At 40.6% G+C, this 27194-nt stretch overlaps 2 protein-coding genes across 2 annotated transcripts in view; one reads left to right on the forward strand and one right to left on the reverse strand.

Moving 5' to 3' along the window:
* Positions 1 to 638: 638 nt before the first annotated feature.
* Positions 639 to 3208, forward strand: tmem229a (transmembrane protein 229A). The gene has a single exon (XM_072552660.1). The coding sequence runs from the start codon at positions 692 to 694 to the stop codon at positions 1754 to 1756; it is 1065 nt and encodes a 354-aa protein (XP_072408761.1). The 5' UTR covers positions 639 to 691; the 3' UTR covers positions 1757 to 3208.
* The window catches only part of LOC140458265 (ADP-ribosylation factor-like protein 8B-A), a 98414-nt gene continuing 74162 nt past the window's right edge, over positions 2943 to 27194 (reverse strand). Inside the window, exons 5-7 of the mRNA XM_072552661.1 lie at positions 19784 to 19851; positions 18689 to 18759; positions 2943 to 7123 (exon numbers count right to left, since the gene is read on the reverse strand). Coding sequence (XP_072408762.1) covers positions 7074 to 7123; positions 18689 to 18759; positions 19784 to 19851 — 189 coding nt within the window. The 3' untranslated portion in view covers positions 2943 to 7073. The remainder of the gene's footprint in view (positions 7124 to 18688; positions 18760 to 19783; positions 19852 to 27194) is intronic.

A 27194-nucleotide genomic window follows, 5' to 3' on the forward strand; every position in this document is an offset into this window, starting at 1 on the left:
TGAAAGATGCATTCGCCACAACCCTTGGGGTGACTCTGTCCGGTCAAGAAACCTGCACACAATCTGAACCTGGGCGTGAGATCCCCTCTTGGAGGGCTGCTGTTTACAATCGCAAACACAACTTCAGCTGCCCTTTGGTGGCAACTTCCGAGCAGGATGTCGAAGCGGAGAAGGAGGGGGGGGGAATAGCATTTTGAAAGATAGATTTACATGGGAAGGGTGGAGGATTTACCGAACAAAAATAAAACCAAAATGTTCACGGAAACGGTGCAAAAACTCCCGTGGGTGGGGGGGGAGGAGGAGTATATTGCACTGTAGGTTTTCCTGGGGGTCGAGAGACATTTAGGCGGAGAAAGGGAGGGAGGGAGATAACTGCGTCTGAGGTGCGACGTCTCGAGTGCAAATGTTACGTCTGTCATTAGCTGAGGCTGCTGCTGCGAACCCAGTTAAGGGTTGGAGCCTGTGCTGCTGCCAGGTAAGCAGTGCTCCAAGGTTTTCAGCAAAGGGCAACATGAGCCGGTTGTTTGTTTTCCTACATGAGTGTTTATTTCTCAGCGAACGGCAGAGCGTCCTTGTGTCCCTCTGAGGAGGAGGGGGGGTGAGGTGAGGTGGGGGGGGGGGGGGGGGTGAGGTGGGAGTGCACACTTTGCTGGCAGTGCTGGAAGCTCACGTTTGACAGCAAGCGAGGAGCATGCACGGCGAACGGGGCGACGCTCAGCGGCTGCCGTCGGCGGAGCGCCCGGCTGCCGGCAGCGGGAGGAGCCGCCCGCGGGCTGCCCCGGGTCCGGGCCGCCTCCAGGATCTGTCCGGTGCTGAAAGCGGCCGCTGCCTCCCCACGTGGATGCGCCTGTACTTCTACGGGATGCACGGCATCGCCCTGGACGTGGTGCTGTCCTCGGCGCGGCGCTTCGCCCGCACCGGCGACCCGAAGATGCTGGGCTTCTCCTCGCCGGTGCTGGGTGTGCTGCACTCACTCGCCCACTGGGGCCTGGAGCGGCTGTACCTACAGCAGAGGCTGCTCCGGGGGCGCCCGCTGCTCTTCCACCTGCTGCTCTACCCCTCGGTCTACGTGAGCCTGCAGGCGGTGTTGGCGGTGCTGGCGGCCGGGGAGGAGCTGCTGCTGCCGCCGCCCAGCCTCCTGCTCTTGCACTACCCGCTCGCCCTGTACCACTCGCAGCTCTTCCTCAAGCGCTTCCTGCGGCTGCAGTGTGAGCGCTCACCCCCGCCCCCGGGCCCGGGCCCGGCCCCGGGCGGGCAGCTCCAGCCCACCGCCGCCCAGCGCCTGCCCGGCTCCCTGCGCTTCGTCTTCTACGGCATGCACGGCTTCCTGGACGAGATCGTCTTCACTTCCGTCTTCAACCTGGTGGAGGCGGCGGACGGCCGGCTGCTGGGTCACACCTCGCTCTGGTCCTTCCTCATGTACGGCAGCTGCAGCTTCGCGGTGGAGAAGCTCTACCTGCAACTGCACTACCGCTGGGGCTGGAGCACCTGGCAGAGGCTGCCCGTCTACATCCTCTGCATCTACACCTGGGAGCTCACCTGGGGGCTCGGGCTCCGCCTGTACAACGCCTGCTCTTGGGATTACTCTCACTACCCGCTCAACTTCCTGGGTCTCATCACATTGATGTACTTACCCGGCTGGTTGCTGCTCAGCTATTACCAGGATGTGCTGTCCAATGTCTTACTACGTGTCCACTACACCCAGACCAAAGACTCCAAGACTGCTTGTGCTAACGGGAAAAACAGAACAACTTAACTGGAGCACCAAGCTTCTCTTTTTTTAATATACCTGAAACTAGGAGATTTCAATTTACCATGGAGAGACTTTTTTAGATACACGATACAGAGTTACCGCTGTATGTTTTAATTTTGGATATGTGTCGAGAGCCGTATACAATAACCACTAACAAACTGAAGAAAGCCCAATATCCAGTCAATGCATGTTTCCATTCGTAACAGTCTTCAAATTGTGAGAACTTGATTAGCTGCTAGTAACTCATTCCACTTTGCAAAGAAAAAGACCTATAACGGGCTCATCTGTGACCAGAAGATTACATTCTGAAGACCGAGATTATGAAGCAATTTCAGAATCCATCTCAGCTCTCACTTTTAATGTACTTGTTGTTTAAACATAAAATGGTAGATTCGGCAACAAATGCTGCTTGTTGTGGCATTGTGAAACTCTTCTGCTCTGTGGGTCAGTTTTAAAAAAGGCTTGTTATGAGCCTGTGCAGGTACATCACTGCCAACCCAGCTGCTGCTATAATGCAAACTCAGTTCAGAAATCACTTACTTCTGATCGATAAGATTAGCAGCTTGAACAATTTTTAAAAGATCAATTTCTATTTAAAAACAAAATACTGACCAGTATTTCGTCAATGAAAAAGGCAGCTGCGGTGGACTTTTTAAAAAGACATGTCATTAATTTGGTGATAGTGGGTCCCTTTAGGATCAAATGACTGGTGTGGTACTAACCATTTGCACCATTATCTGAATTCAAAATTTCTTAACATGAATAATAGAATTGGTTTCTTACTACTGTACTGCAGCATGTATTGTATGTACTTCACAGTATTTTTAGGGTTTTTTTAGCCAAATGTTCTGGTTAAAAGAACAGACAATTGTTTTTCCTAATCCGTGAAAGACCTTTCTCTCACTTTAATACATTGAATATTAAGGTTCATAATTCTAATTGGAAGAGCTGAATAGACACTACTTTTTAAAAAAAATCAATTATTCTCAGTATGTAGGCACTAAATTAACTTCATTAAAACATATACAAAGTGGATTATAAAGATTGCACTAGAGCTACGTAACTCCTTGAACACAGAGGTACAAGGGCAGAGTTCAAATCTCTAAGATCACGGACACTGTTCTGGCAATGGACATGTTAATCACACAGGTTCAATTTTAATGCTGTACGGTTGTGTTTTATTTGAAATATGTATCATTTTGTTGACATTGTTTGATAACAGCCATGTGTCACTGATATGTTGGGATACTACAATAATTTGCTTAAAAAAAAACTCTACGATTTGGCTTCACAGTACAGTGAACAAAAATAGTAATTATTGGTAGAGACTGTAAACATGCTAAGCTAAGGCCACAGTTTAAATCTGTACACTTCTGTATCAGGCAGCTTAAGCAAAAATTAATCCATACATTACATTATTAAAAACATAAGAAGTAGTGTGAGGACTGCATTGTATTCGTGGCTGCCATGCTTTTCATTGCTTCCATATTCTGCTGATTTAGGAATTACAATAGATTAAATAGAGATTCATGTTTTACAAGAGGCAACACTGCTTTGGAATTGTGGCTTGCTATGTTCCCTCTCCTCCCTTCCTTTTCCCATATTCAAACAAGAGATCAAATGGGGCAAATACTGAAGCGACCAAAGTGAAGAAGAATATAATTCATGTGTGTCAGAAAGATGTTACTTTAATTCTAAAGAACAAAATTAAAAGAAGGAAATCTAACAATGGATTACTGAAGTGTGTGGATGATATCAACATACACTGTAAACTAATATACCCAGTTGTTTTAGATTAATGTAGCATCCTCTAGGAATTGTTTCATTTTTAAAGTGGGCACAAAAACAAAAATGTTTGTAACGAGCTACAAATTTAGCAAAGTTTCAAGGTACCAATTAGAGATATAATTTTGCTAACCACCGCCAATGTATTTTCAGGATCTTAGGTACCTGCTCTTAAATTACAAGACAAAGGTTCAGATGACAAAGATTCAGATGACATGAACAACAGTAAGAGTGATTTATGTTATCTGAGCTCTGAGACAGTATCATAGCATTGTAATTGAACAGCCAACATGTGTTTACAGTAGCTGGACAGCAACTCTCTGGTGTTAAACAATAATCATGGTAGTAGGTACATTCAATGGCACATAACATATCAAATTGTTTTGCTCCTAAATTCTTGCCTAATGCATAATTTAGCTGATGTGTCAGAGACATTAAGCAAAATTCCAGAGTTTTTTTTAATTAAACAAATAAACTACATATTTGAGGTTTGTGAAACCCATTTGAATTACGGTTGGACAGTTAAAATAATGAGATTTATCTCAAACTTCAATAACATTACATTTCATTAATATATAGAATTTTTAGAGTTTAGTTTGCAGGCATGCACACTAACATCTACTTATATGTATCTACCTCTAGGAAATATAAGAAAAGAATTGCAAAGATCAGGTTGCTTCAGTTAGCACCGATCTGAAATATCTACTTGGGATGCTGTTGTACATACACCTAAACATTATTTGGAATACTGATCAAGAACCAGAACAGTTTTTCAAAATAAAAGCTGATAAAGGAAAGATCTATCAGTTTTTTAAACTACGTTGGACACTTGGTTTTGAATCATACAGCGTAGAAATTCGGCCCATTGTGTCTGTGCCAGTTGTTTGAAAGAACTGTACAGTTAGTCCCAGGACTCAGATCTGAGCAGGGCGTTTACACAGAATTAAAGTCCAGAAATAGGCTATTTAGCCCAATGTTTTTGATGCCAGTGTTTGTACTTCACATGAGCCTCTTCTAATGCAATCTACATAATACCTCTTCTCATCATTCCCTCATCAAATGCTGCTTTTGCTTAGAAATATTGTGATTCCTCAGTTGGCAGACAGCGACTCTGAGTGTGAATTCATTATTTAGAAACTTCAGTAGAATTAATCACACAATAGAACAGTTTCTGACCAGTCTTTAGTGATTGTAAATTTGAAAGAAGGCATATGCTGTATCTGTTCCATTCTATACAGTAGAACAATGTGAGCTACCACACCAATATGGTAGACTGGATTAAATGCTTATGATTCTATTGACCAAAACTGCTTCAATACATTGTTAAAATCCACATTCCTAAATTGAATACAATTATGACAGCACAACAGCTGCAATGCAAATTACCAATTGCCAGTTTTTTTTAAAAACTGAACAAGAGATCAAAGCTTTAGTGCCATGTCTCATTTTTCCACTTTATATCGTTAATGTACATGTCTCATGGAAGAAGCAATTGAAAATATATTGCACATAAATAATACAAAGAGAAAATGTGGGATGTGTATTTTTTCTGCTCAAGCAACATGCAGACAAAGTTCATAACTAATGAGTAATAAATCCAGTGTCTGACAAATACATTCATTTTAAAGAACATGTTACATCATAAAGTAGTAGTCAAGCTTAAATTTCAAGTTCTATTGTAATTGGTGTTGCTTCAGGAAAAGAGCAACTTCATGATGCCCAAGTCATTACATCACCGAATGTTACTTAACTGCCATAGAAACAAAAAGTAATTGACCTATTGCATAAAATAAATTTCACGGGAAGTGTGGAAGATATTCCATCCTCTGGAACTTATAAAATGGCACTAGCCCCAAGATTCTGCTTGGATCATAGGAACTGGCTTCTAACTGAAAAGTTATTGTGAATTTTGGCTGGTACCATTTAAATGATCACTACAGATTTTGTAAAAATTTTCACTGAGAGATTCTATCCTTTATAATAAACTGCAACTTTTTTTTAAGAAGTGTCTTGCTAATTATGGGACATAAAATACATGAAATCTAAAATGAAGACATGAAGATAAAAGTGGAGCAAATTATCCTTACGTACTGGGCCAATTCTTATTCCTTGGTTAATATAATCAAAATACATTAAGGGTCTAACAGCAAGAGGATAGGTCGGATAGAAAAAAAGGTTTAGAATTTACACAATTCACTTATAGTACTGATGAACACAAATTCATTCTCACTGATGACAAGTCTTATTTTTGTGTCAATGTACCCATGCTTCTTTGCAGAATGCCATTTTTAAAAAAAGATTAAGATGATGTGACATGCAGCTCATGAGTTTGCAAATTAATTTCTTCTAAGAACAAATATAGAAAGGAACGGAAATGTGAAATAGATGGCAAAGTCTCTGGTACTGTAAAAGAAAACAGCTGGTTTCAAAAGATCTTGATTTCAGTCTTGTTTAAGTGCTATAATAGAAAGACAATTAGGACATAAAACTGGACTAAAGCCTGCTTCTCACAATGTAATGCGCCAATTTGGAACACGCTTGTGACCATCAGACTGCACTTTCAAGCAATTGTTGGATGCATTTCAAATTTGCTCTTATTGTGGTACATTTCAGATACTACTAACCTCCACTTGGCAGTGTCTGATATTCCATGTCTACTAAAACATTGATAGTAGGCTTACCTTGTGCTGTTCTCACATTGAGATTCATGAAATGAAAGATGAAACTTGGAATGGTGCACACCACTTCCACACAATAAAATCAATTTGCAGTCTTCTTTCAAGTTAGCATCAAATCATTAGATTATATTGATGGCTTATGTCTTGATGAATGCAAATAAGTTAAAAAAGCAATTAAGCTATGAAGGTAATGTCGGTTGAATTTCCCTGCTACCCTGTGGATGTAGATAGCTATTGAGGTGGATGGGAAACAATTTGACAGATTATATTGATGTTAGTATAAAAGTGCAATCCATGATGGTGTCAAAATAGGAAGATGAAAGCATCCCTATCAATCAACAAAATGTTGCTGCCCTCCTCCTGCATCCATATAACTATTATACTTATAATTTAGCAGGAGCACGTCTTCACTGGTCAAGCAAACCATTCCTGTTATACATAGGGCTCAGTTCCTTTTGATCAGTAATCATACATTGAAATACTGTTTTATATTAATACATCGCATGCAAAATGAGAAACACACAATCAGGATATCATCCTATTAAAAAGGGCATAGCCATTATCTGTGTTTTTTTTTCCCGAAGGCATCTCTTAATTAAAGAAGCCCTGTGCCCAAGGCTTACAGAAATAATTTATGATTACTCAGCATTACTGTTGAATGGCACAATTTTCTTTAAACGTAGAAAATGACCTGAAGTCAAAGGAACGCAAAGAAGAAATCTTAGAAGTCCATATTAACTAGAACTGGGATTGAAAGACTCAGGCCCAGCTGAGTTAGGTTTTGTTCTTCCATACATCCTTCCAAGGTACATAGGATGGACAAGCAGTTCACCATCTTCTACAACAGGAGACCAACCTCAGCAGTGCCTGGATTTGGAGTGCTGAATAAGCCACTGTAGTGTGATGTCTGCAAGGAGACAAGATATGAATTATAGTATTTTGTCACTATTCATATTGCACAAATCAAAGATTAGCATAATTGCTTGTCCTTGAAATTTCTCAACACACACAAATTACCTGGAGAACTACTGAAGTACCTTCATCTTACACTGCACAATGTTTCAAGTGTTTCATCTATCCAAAGAGAAAAGTAGCTGTGAAAATCAAACTGCCTTTTAAATAGCTGAAGGTGCCTTTCTTTAAAAAGTTTATCTTATTCTTTGAAACAATCATTGTAACCATTTTAAGTCTCAGTGGAAAGTCGAGTTGGCTTAATGATGGTTTGTAGCATGAATCTCCATTTAATGCAGTATGTGTGTACAATGAAATTCACACAAGTAGTCACGTACAGCAGCGCCTGCTTAAGTTCTAATTTGTGAATTATTATATATATGATTCAACTCTATCATTGTATGTTCAAGCTAGTGAATAGTTTCATACAGTTACTTCTGCATTTTCAATATTTTATGATGGCTGTGAAGAGAAACGCAAAGCAAGTTTAATTTATAATTTACAAGTGGGAAAACAGAACAAATACCTGCCCATGGACCCACCTTTGGAGCTCAACACAGCTTTGGCTCAAAGTCATCAGCATGTGAATTAAATCCAAGGGAGGTTGCTACTAAACAGTTTAATGAAAATATATCTTAAACAAAATTTACTTCACTGAAATAAATATATATTTTAGAATTTCATTTTAATAAGTGGACAAATCAAATGATAAGGATTACAGACAAAATTTTCCATCAAATGCACAAGACCTTAATTGTCCAGCCTCAACAAAAAAAAACTACCACAAAAAAAAGAGATACTAACTGTCATCTGAGGGATACCCGAACAAGGATCTGGAGATATAATCCCCCATTAGTGCTCAGAGTGTTTTCAGAGACATGCCTGAAAGTAAAGATTGAAAAGATTTTGTTGGCTGTATAAACTACTGAATGCAAGATCTCTAATTCTACAGCTGTTTACTCTATGAGAAAATGAGCATTACTGTTTCTTCCTTCAGAGAAACAGTTGAAGAATCCACTTGAGGACCATCATGTGACACAACTGAATTGGAGCCTGGTGGGGTTATATTTCCCCTTCCTTTGCTCTGTTGAGTTCTCAAGCTATTCTGCATTGTTATAACAGGAAGCAAATGCAAACTAGAAATGAAGGCTAAATATGATTTTTCAGAGGGAGACATTGACTTGGACAGAGAAACAGCTGCAATCGCATCCCTTCCTACCCTGTACCACCATTTCTGATGACTGCCAGAAATATTTCCTGGTCCTCTCATATTCCTCATCGACATAAATCCTCTCACTGACATCCTTGGAGTATAAGGGCAATTGATGTCTCACAATATTAGTTTCTGCATGCATGCTGAAGAGATTCTACTTTACCTCACCAGTACTTTTCTAAAGTTTCTAAATCATCAGACTGTTTGTCCAGCATACAACATTAGATGAACGGAAATTTTCTCCAATAAGATATTGGGAAGATTATCATCTTCAGACTGCACTAAACTCCACTCGTTAATTACAGACTCTGTCTCTCTTTGCAGCAATTGTCTAAGGCTGAGGCACAACGTTAGAGTACAATCAGAGCTCAAGATAAGAATTTGATCTTACAGCCTCACCATCAGTCAGACCACTGACTTCTCTCTCAGTGACATTGCCCAACTCTATCTGTTTCATAGCTCAACTGCTGGTGAAACCCTCAATGATGCCTTTGTTACTTCTCAAATTCACTTGTCCAACTCACGCCTCACTAACTTCCTACATTCTACCTCCATAAATCCACAGTTATCTGAGATGTCCTAACTCTCACCATCTTCCAATCATCCATCCCCTCTCTGCTCACTGATCTACTTTGACACCTGGTTAAGCAATGCTTCAATTTCAAATTCTCATCCTTTCTGTCCTCTCTGTATTTGACCTCATGTCTTTGTATTTTTATAATATCTTCCAGCCCTGCAATATCCAAGATATCTGTGCCGTTTCAATTTTAGCCTCTTAAGCATCTCTGATTTTTATCACTTGACCTTTGACAATTACACCATCAGATGCCAAGTCAGTAAGTTCTGGAATGCCTATCTTGAATTTCCTGGCCTCTCTTCCTGTATTTCCTCCTTTGAGACACTTACTTAAAAGCTACCCGCCTGACTAATCTTTTAGTCATCAGTCCTAATATCTCTCTACATGGTTTGATAATACACCTGAAAAATGCCTTGGAATATTTTGTAACAGCAAATAAGCTATATAAATACAAGCGACCATTATATAAAGAGAACAAAATATCGGGTGACCTTGTCAAATCTGCGGAAAATTCAAACTGCATAGAACAGCTAATGAACATGTTAAGAAAATGTACAGTGAAGAAAAAGTCGAGTTGAGATTCTATGGGAAACACTGATAAAACTGATACAAGTCAAAAGATACACAAGCATATTTCAATATACATACAATTTGCTCTAATTTTTAAAGAAGCAAAGCAAGAACACAATTGACACAACATAAAAAAGACTATTCAACCCATCATGCCTGTACCAGCTTGTTGAAATCCTTCTCACATTCGCTATGTCACAGCAAACTTTTCTCCTACAAGTATTCACCCAATTCCCTTTTGAAATTTACCATTTAATCTGCTCCAAACACTTATTCAGAGGAAGCATTTTCAGGCAGTATATCTCAGATTAACAAACTTGCTTCACATTTTTATTTTCCTCATGTCATTCCTGGCATGCAGCCAACTGTCTTAAATCTCTGTTTCATGGTATCCACTCATCTGTCATTGGAAATAATTCGTCTTTAGTTACTCTATCAAAATCCTTCAAGAGTTTGAATTCCCCTCCTCAATTCTCTCCAAAACCTTCTCTGCTCCAAAGGAACCACCCCAGGTTCTCTCATCTTCCCATGTAACTGAAGACCATCATTCCAAACTTGTAAAACCCCCTCCTTCATCCTTTCCAAGGCTTGTATATCCTTCCTAACATGTTATGCTGACAATTTTACCACAATGTTCCAGCTGGGAACTAATCTCTGCTCAAAAAAAATTAGTATTTCTTCCTTTTATACTCCATGTCTCCACTCATCAAACTAAGGATCAAATGTACCTTTTAAACAGATTCCTAAACTTGCCTTCCACCTTTAAAGACTTCTGTACATAAATTCTAAGTTGCTCTGACTCATACATTCTCATAAAAGTGAATTTTAAATTGTATCATTTACTTTGCATTGTTTTTCTTCACTCTCCCAATCAAAATGAATCACTTCACACTTATTTGCATTAAATTGCATTTCACCAATCTGTCTATGCCTTCCTAGAGTTTTTATCTGCCCTCTCACTGCACTGTATATCTCTAGATCTCACAACATACGCAAACTTTAAAATGATGTCTGTAAGATGCAGGAGAGAAGTAGGCCATTTAGCCCATCAAGTCTGTTCTACCATTCAATGTGATTGATGGCTGATCTCATAATGCTGTTCTATATATCCTGTTTACCTAAGGTATACACACAATATATAATCAGGGAGACCAGTTATACCAGCTCCAAACCTTGCATTAATGAGCACTGAACACAACATTGAATACATTTCTTTAATCTGCAAAATAATCACTCACCACAAGTTGGTGCTTTCTGTTCCTTAGCTAGTCCACACCAGACATTTTATCGTTCAAGTCATAGGCTTCAATTTTAATACATTGTGCTTTATCAAATGAGGTTTGAAAGCCCATACATGCATCAACCAGATCCGTCTCATCAACTCTCTTTGTTACTTTACAAAGTAACACAGCCAAGTAAGTCAAATATTACTTCCCTCACTTGGATGGAGAGGAATTTGTTAAGTGAGTACAAGAAAATTTTCTGATTCAGTATGTACCTGCAAGAGAAGCTGCAAAATGTGACCTACTGTTGGGAATAAGGCAGGGCAGGTGACTGAGGTGTCAGTGGGGGAGTACTTTGGGGCTAGTGACCATAATTCTATTCATTTTAAAGTGATGATGGAAAAGGATAGACCAGATCTAAAAGTTAAAAGCAACTGGATGGGTATATGAATAGGAAGGGTTTAGAGGAATATGGGCAAAATGATGGCAAATGGGGCTAGATTTATTTCGAATATCTGGTCCGCATTAACGAGTTGGACTGAAGGGTCTGTTTCCATGCTGTACATCTCTATGAATCTATCCAAATCAATGTTGGCATTCAGTTATTATTTTTTCAAATGGCAACTAAATTTCTTTCAGACTATTGCCTTTAGAAATGTTTCTTCCACCAAGGTTTAATTAGCCAGACTGCAATTGTTGAGTTTGTCCTCTCTCATTTTCTGATGTGTAACATTTGCAGTCCTCCAGCATCACTGCAGTTTGGAAGACTACAGTCAGAACTGTCACAATTTCCCACTTTACTTCCTTCAGCAATCTAGGATGCAGGCCATCATAGATACTTGACTCTTCAGTTTGAGTGGTACAAATTTCTTTAAGGCACCCCGTTTTTACTCTGATCCCTCCTGTTTGTCCAACGTAGTGTTTGTGGCAGTCCTTGACAGAAAGTTAGCCACCAGGATACACGAACACCAGCTAGCCACAAAAAGACATGACCCTCTCTCCCTCGTAGCCCTACACATGGATGAAAAAAAACACCAATTTGACTGGGACAACACATCTATCCTGGGACAGGCTAAGCAAAGACATGCCAGAGAATTCCTAGAGGCCTGGCACTCCAACCACAACGCCATAAACAAACACATAGATCTAGATACCATCTATCAACCCCTCAGAAAACAAACAGGAAATGACATCACCACAAACCCCAGGAACCCCATCCAGGACAAACATATAATAGAAAGCAGGAGACAACAGCTTCGCTTCACTTGGAGGTCGCCACTGATGATGTTACCGAGCCAGGTAATGAAACGTCTGGATATCAAACCTACAGCTCAGCGAGCAAACCTACACCCTAATCCTGGTAAATCTCCTCTGAACCCTTTCCAAAGATTCCACATCCTTCCTAGAATGCACTGACCAGAACTGCACACAATACTCCAAGTGCATCCACACCAGAGCTTTGTACAACTGCAGCATGACCTCATAGTTCCAAAACGCGATCTCTCTACTAATATAAGCTAACACACCGTATGCCTTCTTAACAGCCCTATCAATCTGGGTTGCAACTTTGAGAGATCTATGTACGTGGACACTGAGATCTCTCTGCTCATCGACACTACCAAGAATATTACCATTCGCCCAGTACTCTGCATTCTTGTTACTCCTTCCAAAGTGAATCACCTCATACTTTGCTGCATTAAACTCCATTTGCCACCTCTCAGCCCAGCTCTGCAGCTTATCTATGTCCCTCTGTATCCTGCAACATCCTTCGGCCCTATCCACAACTGTACCAACCTTAGTGTCGTCCGCAAATTTACTAACCCATCCTTCTATGCCCTCATCTAGGATGCCTATAAAAATGTCAAAAAGCAATGGACCCCAAACAGATCCTTGTGGTACACGACTAGTAACTGAACTCCAGGATGAACATTTCGTATCAACCACCACACTCTGTCTTCTTTTAGCTAGCTAATTTCTAAAACAGATATCCTAAATTTAGTCCCATTTGCCAGCACTTGGCCCATATCCCTCAAAGTCCTTCCTATTCATTTACCTATCCAGATGCCTTTTAAATGTTGTAATTGTACCAGCCTCGACCACTTCCTCTGGCAGCTCATTTCACACACGCATCACTTTCTGCATGAAAAGGTTGCCCCTTAGGTTCCTTTTAAGCTTTTCCCCTCTCCTCTCCAACCTATGCCCTCTAGTTGTGGACTCCCCCACCCCAGGGAAAAGACCTTGTCTATTTACCCTATCCATGCCCCTCATGATTTTACAAACTTCTACAAGGTCACCCATCAGCCTCCAATGCTCCAGGGAAAACAGCCCCAGCCTATTCAGCCTCTCCCTATAGCCCAAACCCTCCAAACTTGGCAACATCCTTGTAAATCTTTTCTGAACCGTTCAAGTTTCGCAACATCCTTCTTCATTGCTCTGGAACTATATTGATGTTGAGAAGCTTTGTTGTATGCAAATCATGAACTTCTCTCCCTCTGCCCTTTTCATTATCAATTTCTGAATCTATATTGGGATAACTGAGGTCCCGTGTTATCCTGACTCTGTAATCTTTGCACTGTTTGGTACTTGGTGGGAGAATGTGCTCCACCATCTCCTGTTACCTATTTGATGGTGTTTAAGGTATACTCAGTAGACAAATAGTTCCTTGATCATTCCTAAATTCTGAACAAATGCATCGACTTTGAAACTTCAGGCCATATTATGACTTTCTAGAGTCTGTAACAGGGGCCAGGATGTTACAAGCAGTGTGTGTTTTTGATGGATGGGATGGTGGTGACAGATAGGCTACATGCAATAGGCCCACTGCCTTCCAACCCAACCCCCAAACTACCCTCACAGTGTGCTAGTGGGCAGGCACTGGCATTAGTAGCCCTGCCCAGCCATATTTAAATAAATAAATAAGGGACATTTAGGAATGGTAGCAAATCTATTGATCCGAATAATACAGACCGTGCCAAAATATTGATGATGTAAGCAGTCAGACAGGAGTGGACAGGATTTAAATATTTTAAAGGATAGGCCAACATAAGAAATCATGGAATGAAAGGTGACACCTCTTCACCAGGAGGTGCCCTGTACACTTTGGGGATGTCCCATTTTCCACATGAAACCACCTCCACCTTCTTCCAGCCCAAAAGAACCCGGTACTTCATTCCCCTTTTGGCTTCTAGGGTCCCTCTCCATCTCCAAACCCTGGGCGTGACCCTTCTCAATCGGGTTTCTTATTACACTCCAAGCAGTTCCCCTGATGGAGCTGGTGACAAGTTAGGTTAGCTGGCAACTTTCTGATTCAGACGAAAAAGATCCTTCTGACTGAACCAAGCTGAATTTAAACATAAACTGTCAATGCAACATACTTGCAGCTGCCAAGATGCAGGGAAATTCTGGAAAGTTTATCAACAGACATTTCTGTACTGATCAGGATGTAAGAGTGTGTTTGAAACCCAACTGAAATATGAGTTTTTGAAGCTTTGAGTTCAATTTCACATTATGTTAGACTGGCTAACTATCTGTTTGTCCTGACAGTGAAGTGAATGGAGTTGAATATGGGGCAAGGGGTCTGATGGATGACCTGTGAAAAGATGTTTGTTTTCAGACGCTACCCAAGATGAAAATCTACCCCTTAAATGTTAAAATAAGATCCTGAAAAATGCAATTTTTGAAAAGAACAAACCAACTTATGTCAACAAAATGAAGAAAGGGCAATAAAGAATTTGAGGATTTGTTGTAGATTACTGACCACACTACCAGGGAAACCAGAAACACAACTCTCTTGTTGAATACTATTCCTTGTAATAATCACATCCAACTTTGTAAATGAGCAATTGTAGTTTGCTCACAGTTTTGTATATGTTTTCTCCCAACACCAACCACAGAAATCAAAACTTAATAATTTACTTTTAAATTGAACAGACTCACCCCCAAATTTTCTAGTCTTGGTTTTCTACAACTGATCATTGCTGCTGAAGAAAACTTCAAATTGACATTTACAGTCACCTAATATTTGACCTAAATGGATTTTGTTCAGATACACACACCCTGAAAGCGATTGTTAGCCAGGCTAATCAATAGCTTGTATACCTTAATACTACCTGACACTGGTGTGTACAAAAGTAAAATGGGATATCTAACTACTGCCCCTATTGAGGTCATTGAGTTCAGGACGCAACAAGAACTAAATCTGACTTTTAGCTGAGTAGCTCAGTAACATATCTTGGTGCCCAGGATTCAAGGTTTTATGCAAGTTGCAAAAGTATGTCCACATCTATGCAGCCAATGCAATGCACAAATCATACTTCAGTTTGAAATATAAGCTTATGAAGATAGAAATACTCAGGAGGTCAGATGGAAACAGAGGAAAGAAATGATGTTAATTAGCCAGGTTAATCATGATCCTTCAGCTGAACTGAACAAAAGATAGAAACAAAAACAGAAATTGCTAGAAAAGCTCAGCAAGTCTGGCAGCATCTGTGGACAAAAATCAGAGTTAACGTTTCAGATCGAGTGACCCTTCCTCAGAACTCAACATGAAACTTTTCCAGCGATTTGTGTTTTTGGTTCTGATTTACAGCATCTGCAGCTCTTTTGGTTTTTATTAAGATAGATACATCTATGTTTTTCGCAAGTGAAAGTAGAAGAACCACAGTTATCTCCTACATATTCAGAATTCCTTGAACTGCTGTTCGCACTGTACCTGAAGATCTTCTGTCAACACCACACGCTGTACATGCACTCTCTTGAGCAGGTCAAACTCACTCAAGCTCAAAGCTGGACTGGCCCACAGTTTCAATCCATAATTCACCTCAGTTGGCATTTTAATCAAAAGCGTTTTATCTTCCTTTTGATAACTCTATAGCCAGCTTCACCAATTTTTGGGTATCATCATCCCTCCAGCACTCAGGATGGTTGACATCCAGCCATTCAAACCTCATTCAGACGGTACACCTTCCATTTCTTTGCCCACTTCCACAAAACATTTTGTCATTTGCCTCCCTTGCCCCCAGTATGTCACAGACTTTCCATTCAGTTCTTCTATTCCTCTCGCCCACTTTACTTACTCAAAACCGGTTATAAATCAATCTTTCCCTTGTCTGATGAATGGTCATCATCTCCCCAAAATGTTAACTGTCTTCCTTACAGATGCTGTTTGGTCTACTGAGTATATCCAACATTTTCTGCTTTAACTCCAGACTTCCACCATCTGCAGTAATTTCCTTTTGTATTAACATACTTTACTTTCTATGACTTTAAGATCTAACTCTAAGATTTCTACTAAATGCCTCAGTGACGTTTTAGAACATACAGAAAAGGCTGCACATTGTGCTGCAGTGGTAGTCTGCCTACCTCAGGGCCAGAGACCTGGCTTCAAGTCTCACCTGCTCTGAAGATGTGTTATAACATGTCTGAACAAGTTAAATAGTATTGCTAGAATGTGCAGAATCTACACACTACAGATTAAGATACAATACTGCAAATCTATTGACGCATTTCAGCATTCACTTAGGTCTCTATGTGGTTTGGTCTTTGTATTCTCACAGTTCACTAAATTGAAGTGCTGTTCTTAGAGGTCATTCACCATACTTGTTTTATGTCATGTTCTCCCCCTTTCAGATGAAATGCAATGACTTGGCAAAAACGTTTCCAACCAGTTATGAATATGATCATTCAAGGCCAACTTCTTGTTCACTGCTCTTTGCTGTGCATTGTCATTGGTTGCCTAGTGGGATTTCATTTCAGGGACCAAGTCGCTGAACTGAAGCGGCCTTTACTCTTTGCTGAGGCTGCACAAGTGTTATGGGCTTCAGCCCAAGTGAATTAATACAACAACTGAAGCTTTACAAAGTTTCCATTTAATTAGTTCACTACTGGATGCAGAGAGCTTTAATGTCCTGTCCAAAAATCAAACAGGTTTATTCTGTTCATGGGAAATATTGGAAAGGAGAAAGAAACAAAAAAGAAGACAGCTTAAATTGGCATGATTTTGTGTGGCTATTTCCTTCACAGGCATACCAAAATGTAAACACAGCATTTAAACATAAAATACCACAAATATCCAATTGACAGCAAGGAATGGCACTTTATCCTGTTGCGCAGCAGTGCACTGCTGTTAACTTCACCATAATATAAATCTTAGGCCTAGCTCAGTAGCTTTTACAAAAAGAACGAAGCAAAAATATCAGGAAGACCAGAAGTAAACTAGTCATTTCAGAGGATACAATAGCAATTTCCCAACAGTATATTCTGACGCTTATGCATTTTGAGACAATAGTCATATCAGGCTCGAAATGTTAACACTGTTTCTCTCTGCAAAGATGCTGCTGGACCTGTTGAATTTCTCCAGTATTTTCTGTGTTTGTTTCTCTCGCTTGCTTTGTCTTTGTTTTGAAGATGGGGTTGGGACAGCAAGATGACTATATCATTCTATACAAGAGAGTAAAGGGCTTACTCTCACATTTCCTACTTAGCAACTACACTGCTGCTAGTTGGGGAACTAGTACAAGTTGGGGAAAGATGTCAGTTTTTTAAAAAAAGTTAGTTCCCCTTAAAAATGTAATAGTGAAAGGCAAGCATAAGCATTACATGGTATTTCATATTTCCTATAAACAGCAGAATCAGTGAAAATTAAGCTAGGAAACAGATAGAATAAAATGCAACAATCCTGGCCATTGTATTAATTATATGCTTTTTAAAATGTTTACTGATACTTAACCACTACGATTAGCTGACATTTAATGTGGAAATCATTACTGAGCAACAAAAGCAAACATTTAAACAGCACTATTGCTACAAATATGCCTCCTAAAGGTAATCAGCTACAAGTGATACTAAGGTGAAGGGGATATTACAAAGAGTGATCAAGAGATTTGTTATAGAGGTGGGTTGTAGGGATTGTCTTTAGGGGTTGGGGGGAAGAGAGAGAGACAGAGACATTGAAAGAGAGCCAGACAGAGATGGAGAGTTTTACGGGAGGAACTAGAGACACATGGCACTTATATGGCTGAAGATATAGCTGTCAATGGTGCAGTGAAGGGAAATGCACAAATAGGGTCAGAATAAATAAAAAGGTTTAGGGGAGCAGCAAGTTTTTAAATTGCAGTTGTGAGGGTCAAGAGGCAATGAGGATAATCAAGAACTATGGTGATAAGCTTAAAGGACCTAATATAGATGAGAACATGGGCAGGAACGATTTGGACATGGCAACATTTTCAGAAGCTAAATAACAGAAGAATGGCTAAGAGAAAAATGGCATAATGGAATGTTGAGGTAACCAAGATCTAGATTATAGTTTTACTAGCAGTTGTGTTGATGCAAGGTCAGAGACAGGAAATATAATGAACTAAGCAGTCTTTCTGACAGAGGACTAAGAAAACAAAAGTCAGGAAGCAGGAAGCAGGAAGTCAAAGGAAGAAGTGTGGCATTTGATACAAGAACCATTATTGTTCAGGTCTCCCTATGTTTAACCAGAATGAGCTGGAGATGGCATGAAGGAATATAGGGCATTAAGGAAGATATTGGAGAAATTAGTGAAGGGTACAGGTTCGGGACTAGAGTCAGATGAAGCAGCACCTTGACAGAGGCTCAACCTGGTGGCAAAGTGGACAGAAGTTAAGGCACCAATGATAATTGAACATATTACCACAAACATTGTGAAATCCATGAGCTCCTCACATTTGTAGATAATTATAAAAACAGAAAAGTTTAATGAATTATCAATGGAGGAAGTGAAGCATAAAAGCAGAGGTTAACCTGTCTTTTCTAAATCATCCAGTATTGGATGGGTTTAACAGTTAAGAACGAATGTATCTTTAATTACAAGTGTGATCCTGTTTGAGGGACCATTATCCTAGGCAGAGCTGTCTATGGTGCTGAAGTTTGAATTCAATGCGAAATACAAAGCTAAATAGAACCAGATACACTTACCAATGTTATCCTTCTCTTTGCAGGACACTGAATAACAACAGATTTCTCGATCCTGGATAGCAGATAGATTCCTAAGAATAAAGATATGCAGTATAAATCCAGGAAAAATGTACTTCAATATCAACTATAATGCCTTCTAAGTCACACAAGTATGAGAGAATCCATTAAGGTTATTTTGGAAAAAAATTGGACAGACTGCCGCCATGGATATGAAGGTCCAGACTTTCTATGGGAACTATGCTCTCGGACTGCTTGCCTTGTTAGGATTTTTTTTATTCTGATTATACCTTTGTGTGTCCAACCTGCAAACTGCCCACCACTCTGCACTATGACAGATCCCAAGGCTCTCTTCAACTAAGCTCAATCTAAATCCCAATGCACTCCCCAAGAATATTGTGACATCATTCTACACAACTAGGATAGTTGAGACTGGGACATTGTTCTATTGATCAAGCCCGGGGACAACATTGCTAAAAAAAAGGAAATTATTTTGTGTATATTCTCATTGTTCATACATGTACTTTGTTGAAGAGATGATCCTGCTTTTATCAGTATACATTGGTACTATTTCAGTTTTAAGTTCTATTTACTGTAATTCAATAAAGTTTTTTTCTATCCCCCAGAAGATTGCTTGCTGTGGTGCTTTGTTTACATAGACTTGATTTGCTGCATAATTAGACTTGATTTCAATTTAAAATGGACTACCTGCAACTCATTCAGTGACATGAAGATATCAAGAGACACAGTGCCCAATGGAGACCAGACACCCTCTTGTGGCACAGTGGTAATGTCCCTAGCCCTGGACTGGGAGGTGTAATATTATCTCTGAACAGGTTGATTAGAAGAAAAAGATTAAATTTTTAAAAACTTTTTGGAGACGAGGAATCTTATTTAAAATATATGGCTTGATCCCAGAAAACTCTACAAGGACAGAACTTTTGTCCTGACCAAGATATCCCTGAAACCTGCCAAAATGGAAAATTCTAGTTTCTCTGTAAGGAAGGTGTGAGATTATTCCTATGCAAATCTAATCAATTTATCATCACTAATACTCTGTATTTGAAAATATTCTGAAAAGAAAAAACAAAGGCTTACATTTTTTCAATTAGCTGTTTCTCATCCAAGGCATTAGGAAGGTCTCTCTTATTTCCCAAGACTAACACCTATATTAAAAGGAAGCACAAGATGATTAAATTGAATGAAGGACTTTCTAATCAGAATCAAGGCATTATTGTTTGTCCTTTCCCAATATGTTTTGAAGTCCAAACCTTTCTTTACATCCGAGGCATTTTAAGAGTGGTTCTGGTTTAATCAAATAAATAAGCAGAACAGCAAAATTAGGTATGAAAGATGGTATCGAAGAAGGTTATTATAGCTCTTGTTAGAGGGAGTAAGATGTAAAGGATAAACAATTATTCTTCTGTAGCAGTCAGCAAATTCCCAAGTGAACCATTTATCCCTAGAAGTTAGTATCAGTAGGAATCTGTAAGCGAACCTTGTACAAACAAGAAGTTAGCATTAACAAAACATTCAAAGTCAAATGGGGTTTAGAAAGTGACAGTCACTGATAAGAATTGGGGCAGACCACCATAAAATTAAATGATCCTTAACCGGTTAAAGTAAATATTAACAACATGAACCTATGACTTAGAATGGACATCTGTTTATCTTTGTATGAAGCAAGATTGGAATTTGGATAGTGAAGATGTACATGCGACCAACATCGTATAAGAACACTGAATTTCTCTCCATGTTTCTCAGAACCTTTCTACTATTTAGATTGAAAAGACTCTCTACATGTTTTAATTGATTAAATTATCATGAACCTACACTCAGTCCCAGAGGTCAATTGTTGAAAGTTACAACACACTTACAGTACAGAAGCTGGGTAGCAATTTATTCATGGAAAATTAAAATCCTTTACACCATTCGAAATGAAATTCTATAATAATTTTGTTAAAAGTGCATTTAATATTTTGTCCAACTGTCAACTGAATAATAATATTTATCTTTTCATTGCTATCTCTACTGTTAGAGACTTATTTTATAACCTTAAATGTACCAGAAGAGAAAGTAGGTGACACAGTGCACCAGAATACTATCTTTCAATTCTGGTAGAAAGAAAATTAATTGGAATACAAATCTCTTTCGGTGCCAATGTCTTTATTGAGGTCAGCAGTTCCAGGTCGAATGGACCATTGTAAAATTCCAAAGCCAAGTTCTATTCAATAGCCTTTAAAATAATTAAACCCAAATCAGGAGGGCAAAAAAAGAGACATGAGGTGGCTTTGGCAAATAGCATTAAGGAGAATTCAAAGAGATTCCAATAATATATTAAGGACAAAAACGTAACAGGTAGAGAATAGGGCCCCTTAAAAATCAATGAGGCTGTCTATGTGTGGAATCACAGGAGATGGGTGAGATACTAAACAAATATTTCAAGTCAGTACTTACTCTGGAGAAGGATATAGAAACTAGTAAATTGGGAAAATAAATAGCGATGTCTTGAAAAGTGTCCATATTACAGAAGAGGAGGTGCTGGAGGTCTGAAAGTGCATAAAAGTAGGCAAATCCTGGGGACATGATCTGGTGTATCCTGGAACTGTGTGGGAATCTAGGGAGGAGATTGCTGCGCCCCTTGCTGAGATATTTGAATCATCGATAGCCGCAGATGAGAAGAAGACTGGAGGGCATCTAATGTGGTGCCAATATTTAAGAAAGGTGGGAAGGAAAAGATCAGTGAACCTGACTTCAGTGGTGGGTAAGTTGTTGGAAGTGATTCTGAGGGACAGATTTACACATATTTGGAAAGGCAAGGCCTGATTAGGGATAGTCAAAATGGTTTTGTGAGTGGGAAATCACACCTCATTTACTTGACTGAGTTATTTGAAGAGGTGACAAAGACGATTGAAAAAGGCAGAACGATAGACATTGTCTATATGGACTTCAGCAATGCGTTCGACCAGGTTCTGCATGGTAGAGTGGTTAACAAGGTTTGATCACATGAAATCCAGGGGGAGCTAGCCAACTGGATACAAAATTGGCTGGAAGGTAGGAGACAGAGGGCAGAAGTAGAGGGATGTTTATTGGACTGGAGGCCTGTGACCAGCAGTGTGCTGCATGGATTGGTGCTGGATTCCACTGCTTTTTGTCATCAGTATGTTAACAACAGGGGTAACCCCCCCCCCCTCCAAATTTAAATGTGTAGCACAGAAAAGATTTACCCCATGCAGGAATATGTGAAAATTCGAGAGGCCAAGATCTATCCCAAAGGTCACTATTTAAAGTAAAAACTAACAATATAATTTCTTAAAGTATAACAGAGAATAATGAAATAATAACTATATCCAACTCCCTTCTCTAACCTATCTTTTACCATCCCCTTCTACAATACTCGTCTGATAAAACACCCGATTACAATTTACCAAAAATTCAAATTTCAAAACCAGCCAGCAATTGAATCTTCTTTTTATAACTTCCTCTGTAGATTTGCTCTCCAGATCAGTGTTATGTTTTTCTCTGTGCAAACTCCTTCTCTAGACAGGTACCTCTCAGAGTGTTCTAACTAGCAGCCTACATCTGTTGGTCTTTTGGCAGTTCTCCACCAAGTATTCAATTTTCCCCAGTCTTATACCCCCAAAGCATTGGATTGTGTCATTGGCTTTTAATATTGTCAATATACTAAATTCAAACTGGATTGGAGTTTGGTTTTAGATTAGATGAGATTCCCTACAGTGTGGAAACAGGCCCTTTGGCCCAACAAGTCCACACCGATCTTCCGAAGAGTCACCCACCCAGACCCATTTCCCTCTGACTAATGCACCTAACACGATGGGCAATTTAGCATGGCCAATTCACCTGACCTGCACAACTTTGGACTGTAGGAGGAAACCAGAGCACCCAGAGGAAATCCACATAGACATGGGGAGAACATTTGTTTTGGGTATAACTTAAACAGATTGGCCTAATTCAAATTTGTTTTTGCGTCCAGGCAACCAGCTACCCTAGTTGCTGGACCACATGTTACATCGCATCTTATTCAGAACACTTGGTGCTGTCAGGTAGTTCTGCTAGTTTTTAACTCTCTTAAAGATACAGCACACCCACATCTTCATAACAAGTATAAATGATTTACATGTGAATATAGTTGGTATGGTTTGTACATTTGCAGATGACACCAAAATAGATGATGTAGTGGACAGTGAAGAACATCACCTTAGAATACAACAGGACATTGATCACTCTTTGACCAATGGGCCGATGAGTGGCAGATAAGAGTTTAATTTAGATAAAGGTGAAGTGTCGAATTTTGGTAAGACAAACCAGGGCATATACACTTAAATGGTAGGGCCCTGGGGAGTGTTGCAGAACAAAGAGACCTAGGAGTGCAAGTGCACAGTTCGTCGAAAGTAGAGTTGCAGCAGACAAGTGATAAAGAAGGCATCCACACACCAGCCTTTATTGGTCAATGCATCGAGGATATCATGTTATGGCTCTACAGGACGCTGGTGAAGCCCCTTTTAGAACACTACGTTCAATTCTGGTCTCCTGCTGTAGGAAAGATATTGTTAAATTTGAAAAGGTTCAGAAAAACTTTACAAGGATGTTGCTGAAACTGCAGGGTTGGAGCTATAGGGAGAGACTGAATAGGCTGGGGCTTTCTTCCCTCAGAATGTCTGAGGCTGAGGGGTGACCTTATAGAGGTTTATAATATCATGAGGGGCATGGATAGGATGAACAGTCAAGGTCATTTTATGAGGGTAGGGGAGTCCAAAACTAGACGGCATAGGTTTAAGATGAGAGGGAACAGATTTGAAAGGGTCCCAAGGTGCAATCTTTTCACAGCGAGGGTGGTGTGTGCATAGAACAAGCAGCCAAAGGAGGTGGTGAAAGTATGTGGATGGGTACATGAATAGGAAAGGTTTACAGGGAAATTGGCCAAATGCTGGCAAATAGGACTAAATCAACGATATCTGGTCTGCACAGATGAATTAGACAGAGGTGTCTGAATACATGCTATAATTAGAATACTCTACAATTCATGCTGCAATGTTTGGAATGCTACTTCCTTTTATTCACTCATGGAACATAGACATCTCTGGCTGGCCAGCACTTATTACCCATCCTTAGGTCAGCTTGAGAAGGTAGTGATGAACTGCTTTCTTGAACCACTTCAGTCTATATTAGGCAGGGAATTCCAGGATTTTGACCCAGTGGCAATGAAGTGACAGTGATATGTTTCCAAGTCAGGATCATGAGTGGCTTGGAGGGGAACTTGCAGGTGGTGCATCTGCTACCCTTGTCCTTTTAGAAGCAAGTGTTTGTGAGTTTCGAAGGTGCTATCTAAGGATCTTTGGTGAATTTCTGGAGGGCAACTTTTGATAGCACACACTACTGCTTCTAAGTGTCAGCAGTGGAAGGAGTAGATGTTTGTGGATATGGTGTCAATCAAGTGGACTCAGTTGGCCTGGACAGTTCTAGCTTCTTGAATGCTGTTGAAGCAGTACCACTCAGGCAAGTGGGGAGTATAGTGCCTTGTAGATGACGGACAGACTTTGGGAAGTCAGGAGGTGAGTTACTCACCGCAGTATTCCTAGCCTCTGATCTGCTCTTGTAGCCATTGTGTTTATGTGGTGAGTTCAGTTGAATTTCTGGTCAATGGTAATGCCAAGGATGTGGATATGGAGAATTCAGTAAACACCATTTAATGTCAAGGGTTGGTAGTTAGATTGTCTCTTACTGGAGATGGTCATTGACTGGCGTTTATGTGGTGCAAATGTCAGTTGCAGATTCTCAGTCCAAGCTTGCATATTATCCAGGTTTTGTTCCATTTGAACATGGACTGCTGCAGTAGCTGAGAAACCCGTGGAGAGTTTGCCCTTTGATATTCACTAATTCTAGTTTTACTGGAGCTCCTTGATGGTACACTCAGTCAATTGTGGCCTTGATTTAAAAGTCTATACTCTCACCTCACCTCTGGAATTCAACACTTTTGGCCATGTTTGAACCAAGACTATAATGAGGTCAGGAACTGAGTGAATCAATACATTCCACACCAATCTATCGGAATACAGCTTTGGGCCTCCCACCCGTGGTTCTTGATGGTTGTAATGGGTGTGCCAATCACCGTGTACGAATTTGGGCTGAAGTTAAAAACCTCGCCCTCGTCCTGCGCAACTTTTCCCCACCCCCAACCCATTTCAATATTTCCTGAAGAATATAAGCACAGGAACAGGGCTAATCCCACAATAACTGTACATAGACCTTTATCTTATACCTGCTGTATTGAACATTTTTAATTGCAACTAAATGATTCAAGGTGAGTTTATTAGAGTTGCAGGGATGCTGCTTTTGGAAGACTACAGAATTCTAATTTACACCTCATCTAGATCAATAGCTAACTACTCAGGATTTATATAATTATCATTTTTGCTAATATTCAACAACAGATGATATTGTTGCAACATGAACGCTATAATTGCCTTCTGAGCAATTAGCAATCGACAGTAAATGTTGGCTTAGTCAGTGACACCCACATCCCATGAATGAATTTAAAAAATTAGCTTTGCGCAACCTATTCACTCACGAATGGGTTGACAGAAACCCTTACATTGTCCACTGATGACCACTTAATGTCCTCTTTTCACAATTGCTGAAATATTTCCTTCAATTCGGAAAGCCCACATCCAACAACCAGGGACCGAAAATACACTATCCTTGATTAAAATGTTTCTCTTCAACCCAGTCTTAAGTGGCTTCCTCTCTTTATTTTGAAATTGTGTCCCCTAGTTCTAGATTCGTAAATCAGAGGAAAAGCCTTGCATGCATCTCTCCTGTCTGGGAGAAAGTGAGGACAGCAGATGCTGGAGATCAGAGCTGAAAATGTACTGCTGGAAAAACGCAGCAGGTCACGCAGCATCCAAGGAGCAGGAGAATCGACGTTTCGGGCATGAGCCCTTCTTCAGGAATGAGGAACATGCGCCAGGCAGGCTAAGATAAAAGGTAGGGAGGAGGGACTTGGGGGAGGGGCATTGGAAAATGCGATAGGTGGAAGGAGGTTAAGGTGAGGGTGATAGGCCGGAGTGGGGGTGGGGCGGAGAGGTCAGGAAAAAGATTGCAGGTTAGGAAGGTGGTGCTGAGTTCAAGGGTTGGGACTGAGACAAGGTGGGGGGAGGGGAAATGAGGAAACTGGAGAAATTGGAGTTCATCCCTTGTGGTTGGAGAGTTCCTAGGCGGAAGATGAGGCACTCTTCCTCCAGCCGTCATGTTGCTATGGGCTAGCAATGGAGGAGTCCAAGGACCTGCATGTCCTTGGTGGAGTGGGAGGGGGAGTTGAAGTGTTGAGCCAAGGGGTGGTTGGGTTGGTTGGTCCGGGTGTCCCAGAGGTGTTCTCTGAAATGTTCCGCAAGTCCCCTATCAGCGTTCTGAAAACACCACTCCCTCTCTCGTCAGGTCCACACCCCCCACCAACCCAACCATCCACTAACAGCACCGTCCCCTGCAACTGCAAGAAATGCAAAACTTGCACCCACACCTCCCCCCTTACTTCCCTCCAAGGCCTCAAGGGATCCTTCCATATCCACCACACAAATTCACCTGCACCTCCACACACATCATTCATTGCATCTGCTGCACCCGATGTGGCCTCCTCTATATTGGGGAGACAGGCCACCTACTTGCTGGACATTTCAGAGAACACCTCTGGGACACCCGGACCAACCAACCCAACCACGCCGTAGCTCAACACTTCAACTCCCCCTCCCACTGCACCAAGGACATGCAGGTCCTTGGACTCCTCCATCGCTAGACCAACACGACGGTTGGAGGAAGAGCACCTCATCTTCTGCCTAGGAACCCTCCAACCACAAGGGATGAATGCAGATTTCTCCAATTTCCTCATTTCCCCTCCCCCCACCTTGTTTCAGTCCCAACCCTCGAACTCAGCACCACCTTCCTAACCTGCAATCTTCTTCCTGACCTCTCCGCCCCCACCCCTACTCCGGCCTATCACCCTCACCTTAACCTCCTTCCACCTATCGCATTTCCAATGCCCCTCCCCCAAGTCCCTCCTCCATACCTTTTATCTTAGCCTGCTTGGCACACTTGCCTCATTCCTGAAGAAGGGCTCATGCCCGAAATGTCGATTCTCCTGCTCCTTGGATGCTGCCTGACCTGCTGCGCTTTTCCAGCAACACATTTTCAGCCCTCTCCTGTCTGGCCCTGGATGTATTTTGTAGGTTACAATGAGATCACCTCTCATTCTTCAAAACTGTAGAGAATACAAGCCTTCACTTCCTAATCTCACCTCATCGAATAGTCCTACCACTTCAGTAACATATCTGTTGGACTTTTGTTGCACTCTCTCTCTACAGGAATAATATCTTTCTTAAGGTAAGAAGACCAAAACTGCATTCCAGGCATTTAAACAAGGTTTGATACATAACTACTCCTGTGCTCAAATCCACTTGTAATACTATTAGCCTTACTAACTGCTTGCTGCATATCT

Source organism: Chiloscyllium punctatum, chromosome 32 (genome assembly GCF_047496795.1).
Source record: "Chiloscyllium punctatum isolate Juve2018m chromosome 32, sChiPun1.3, whole genome shotgun sequence".
In the NCBI taxonomy this organism is placed as follows: domain Eukaryota; kingdom Metazoa; phylum Chordata; class Chondrichthyes; order Orectolobiformes; family Hemiscylliidae; genus Chiloscyllium; species Chiloscyllium punctatum.

What these genes read in the sequence shown, in the direction of transcription:
- tmem229a (XM_072552660.1), top strand. Translation starts at nt 692, where the DNA reads ATGCACGGCGAACGGGGCGACGCTCAGCGGCTGCCGTCGGCGGAGCGC.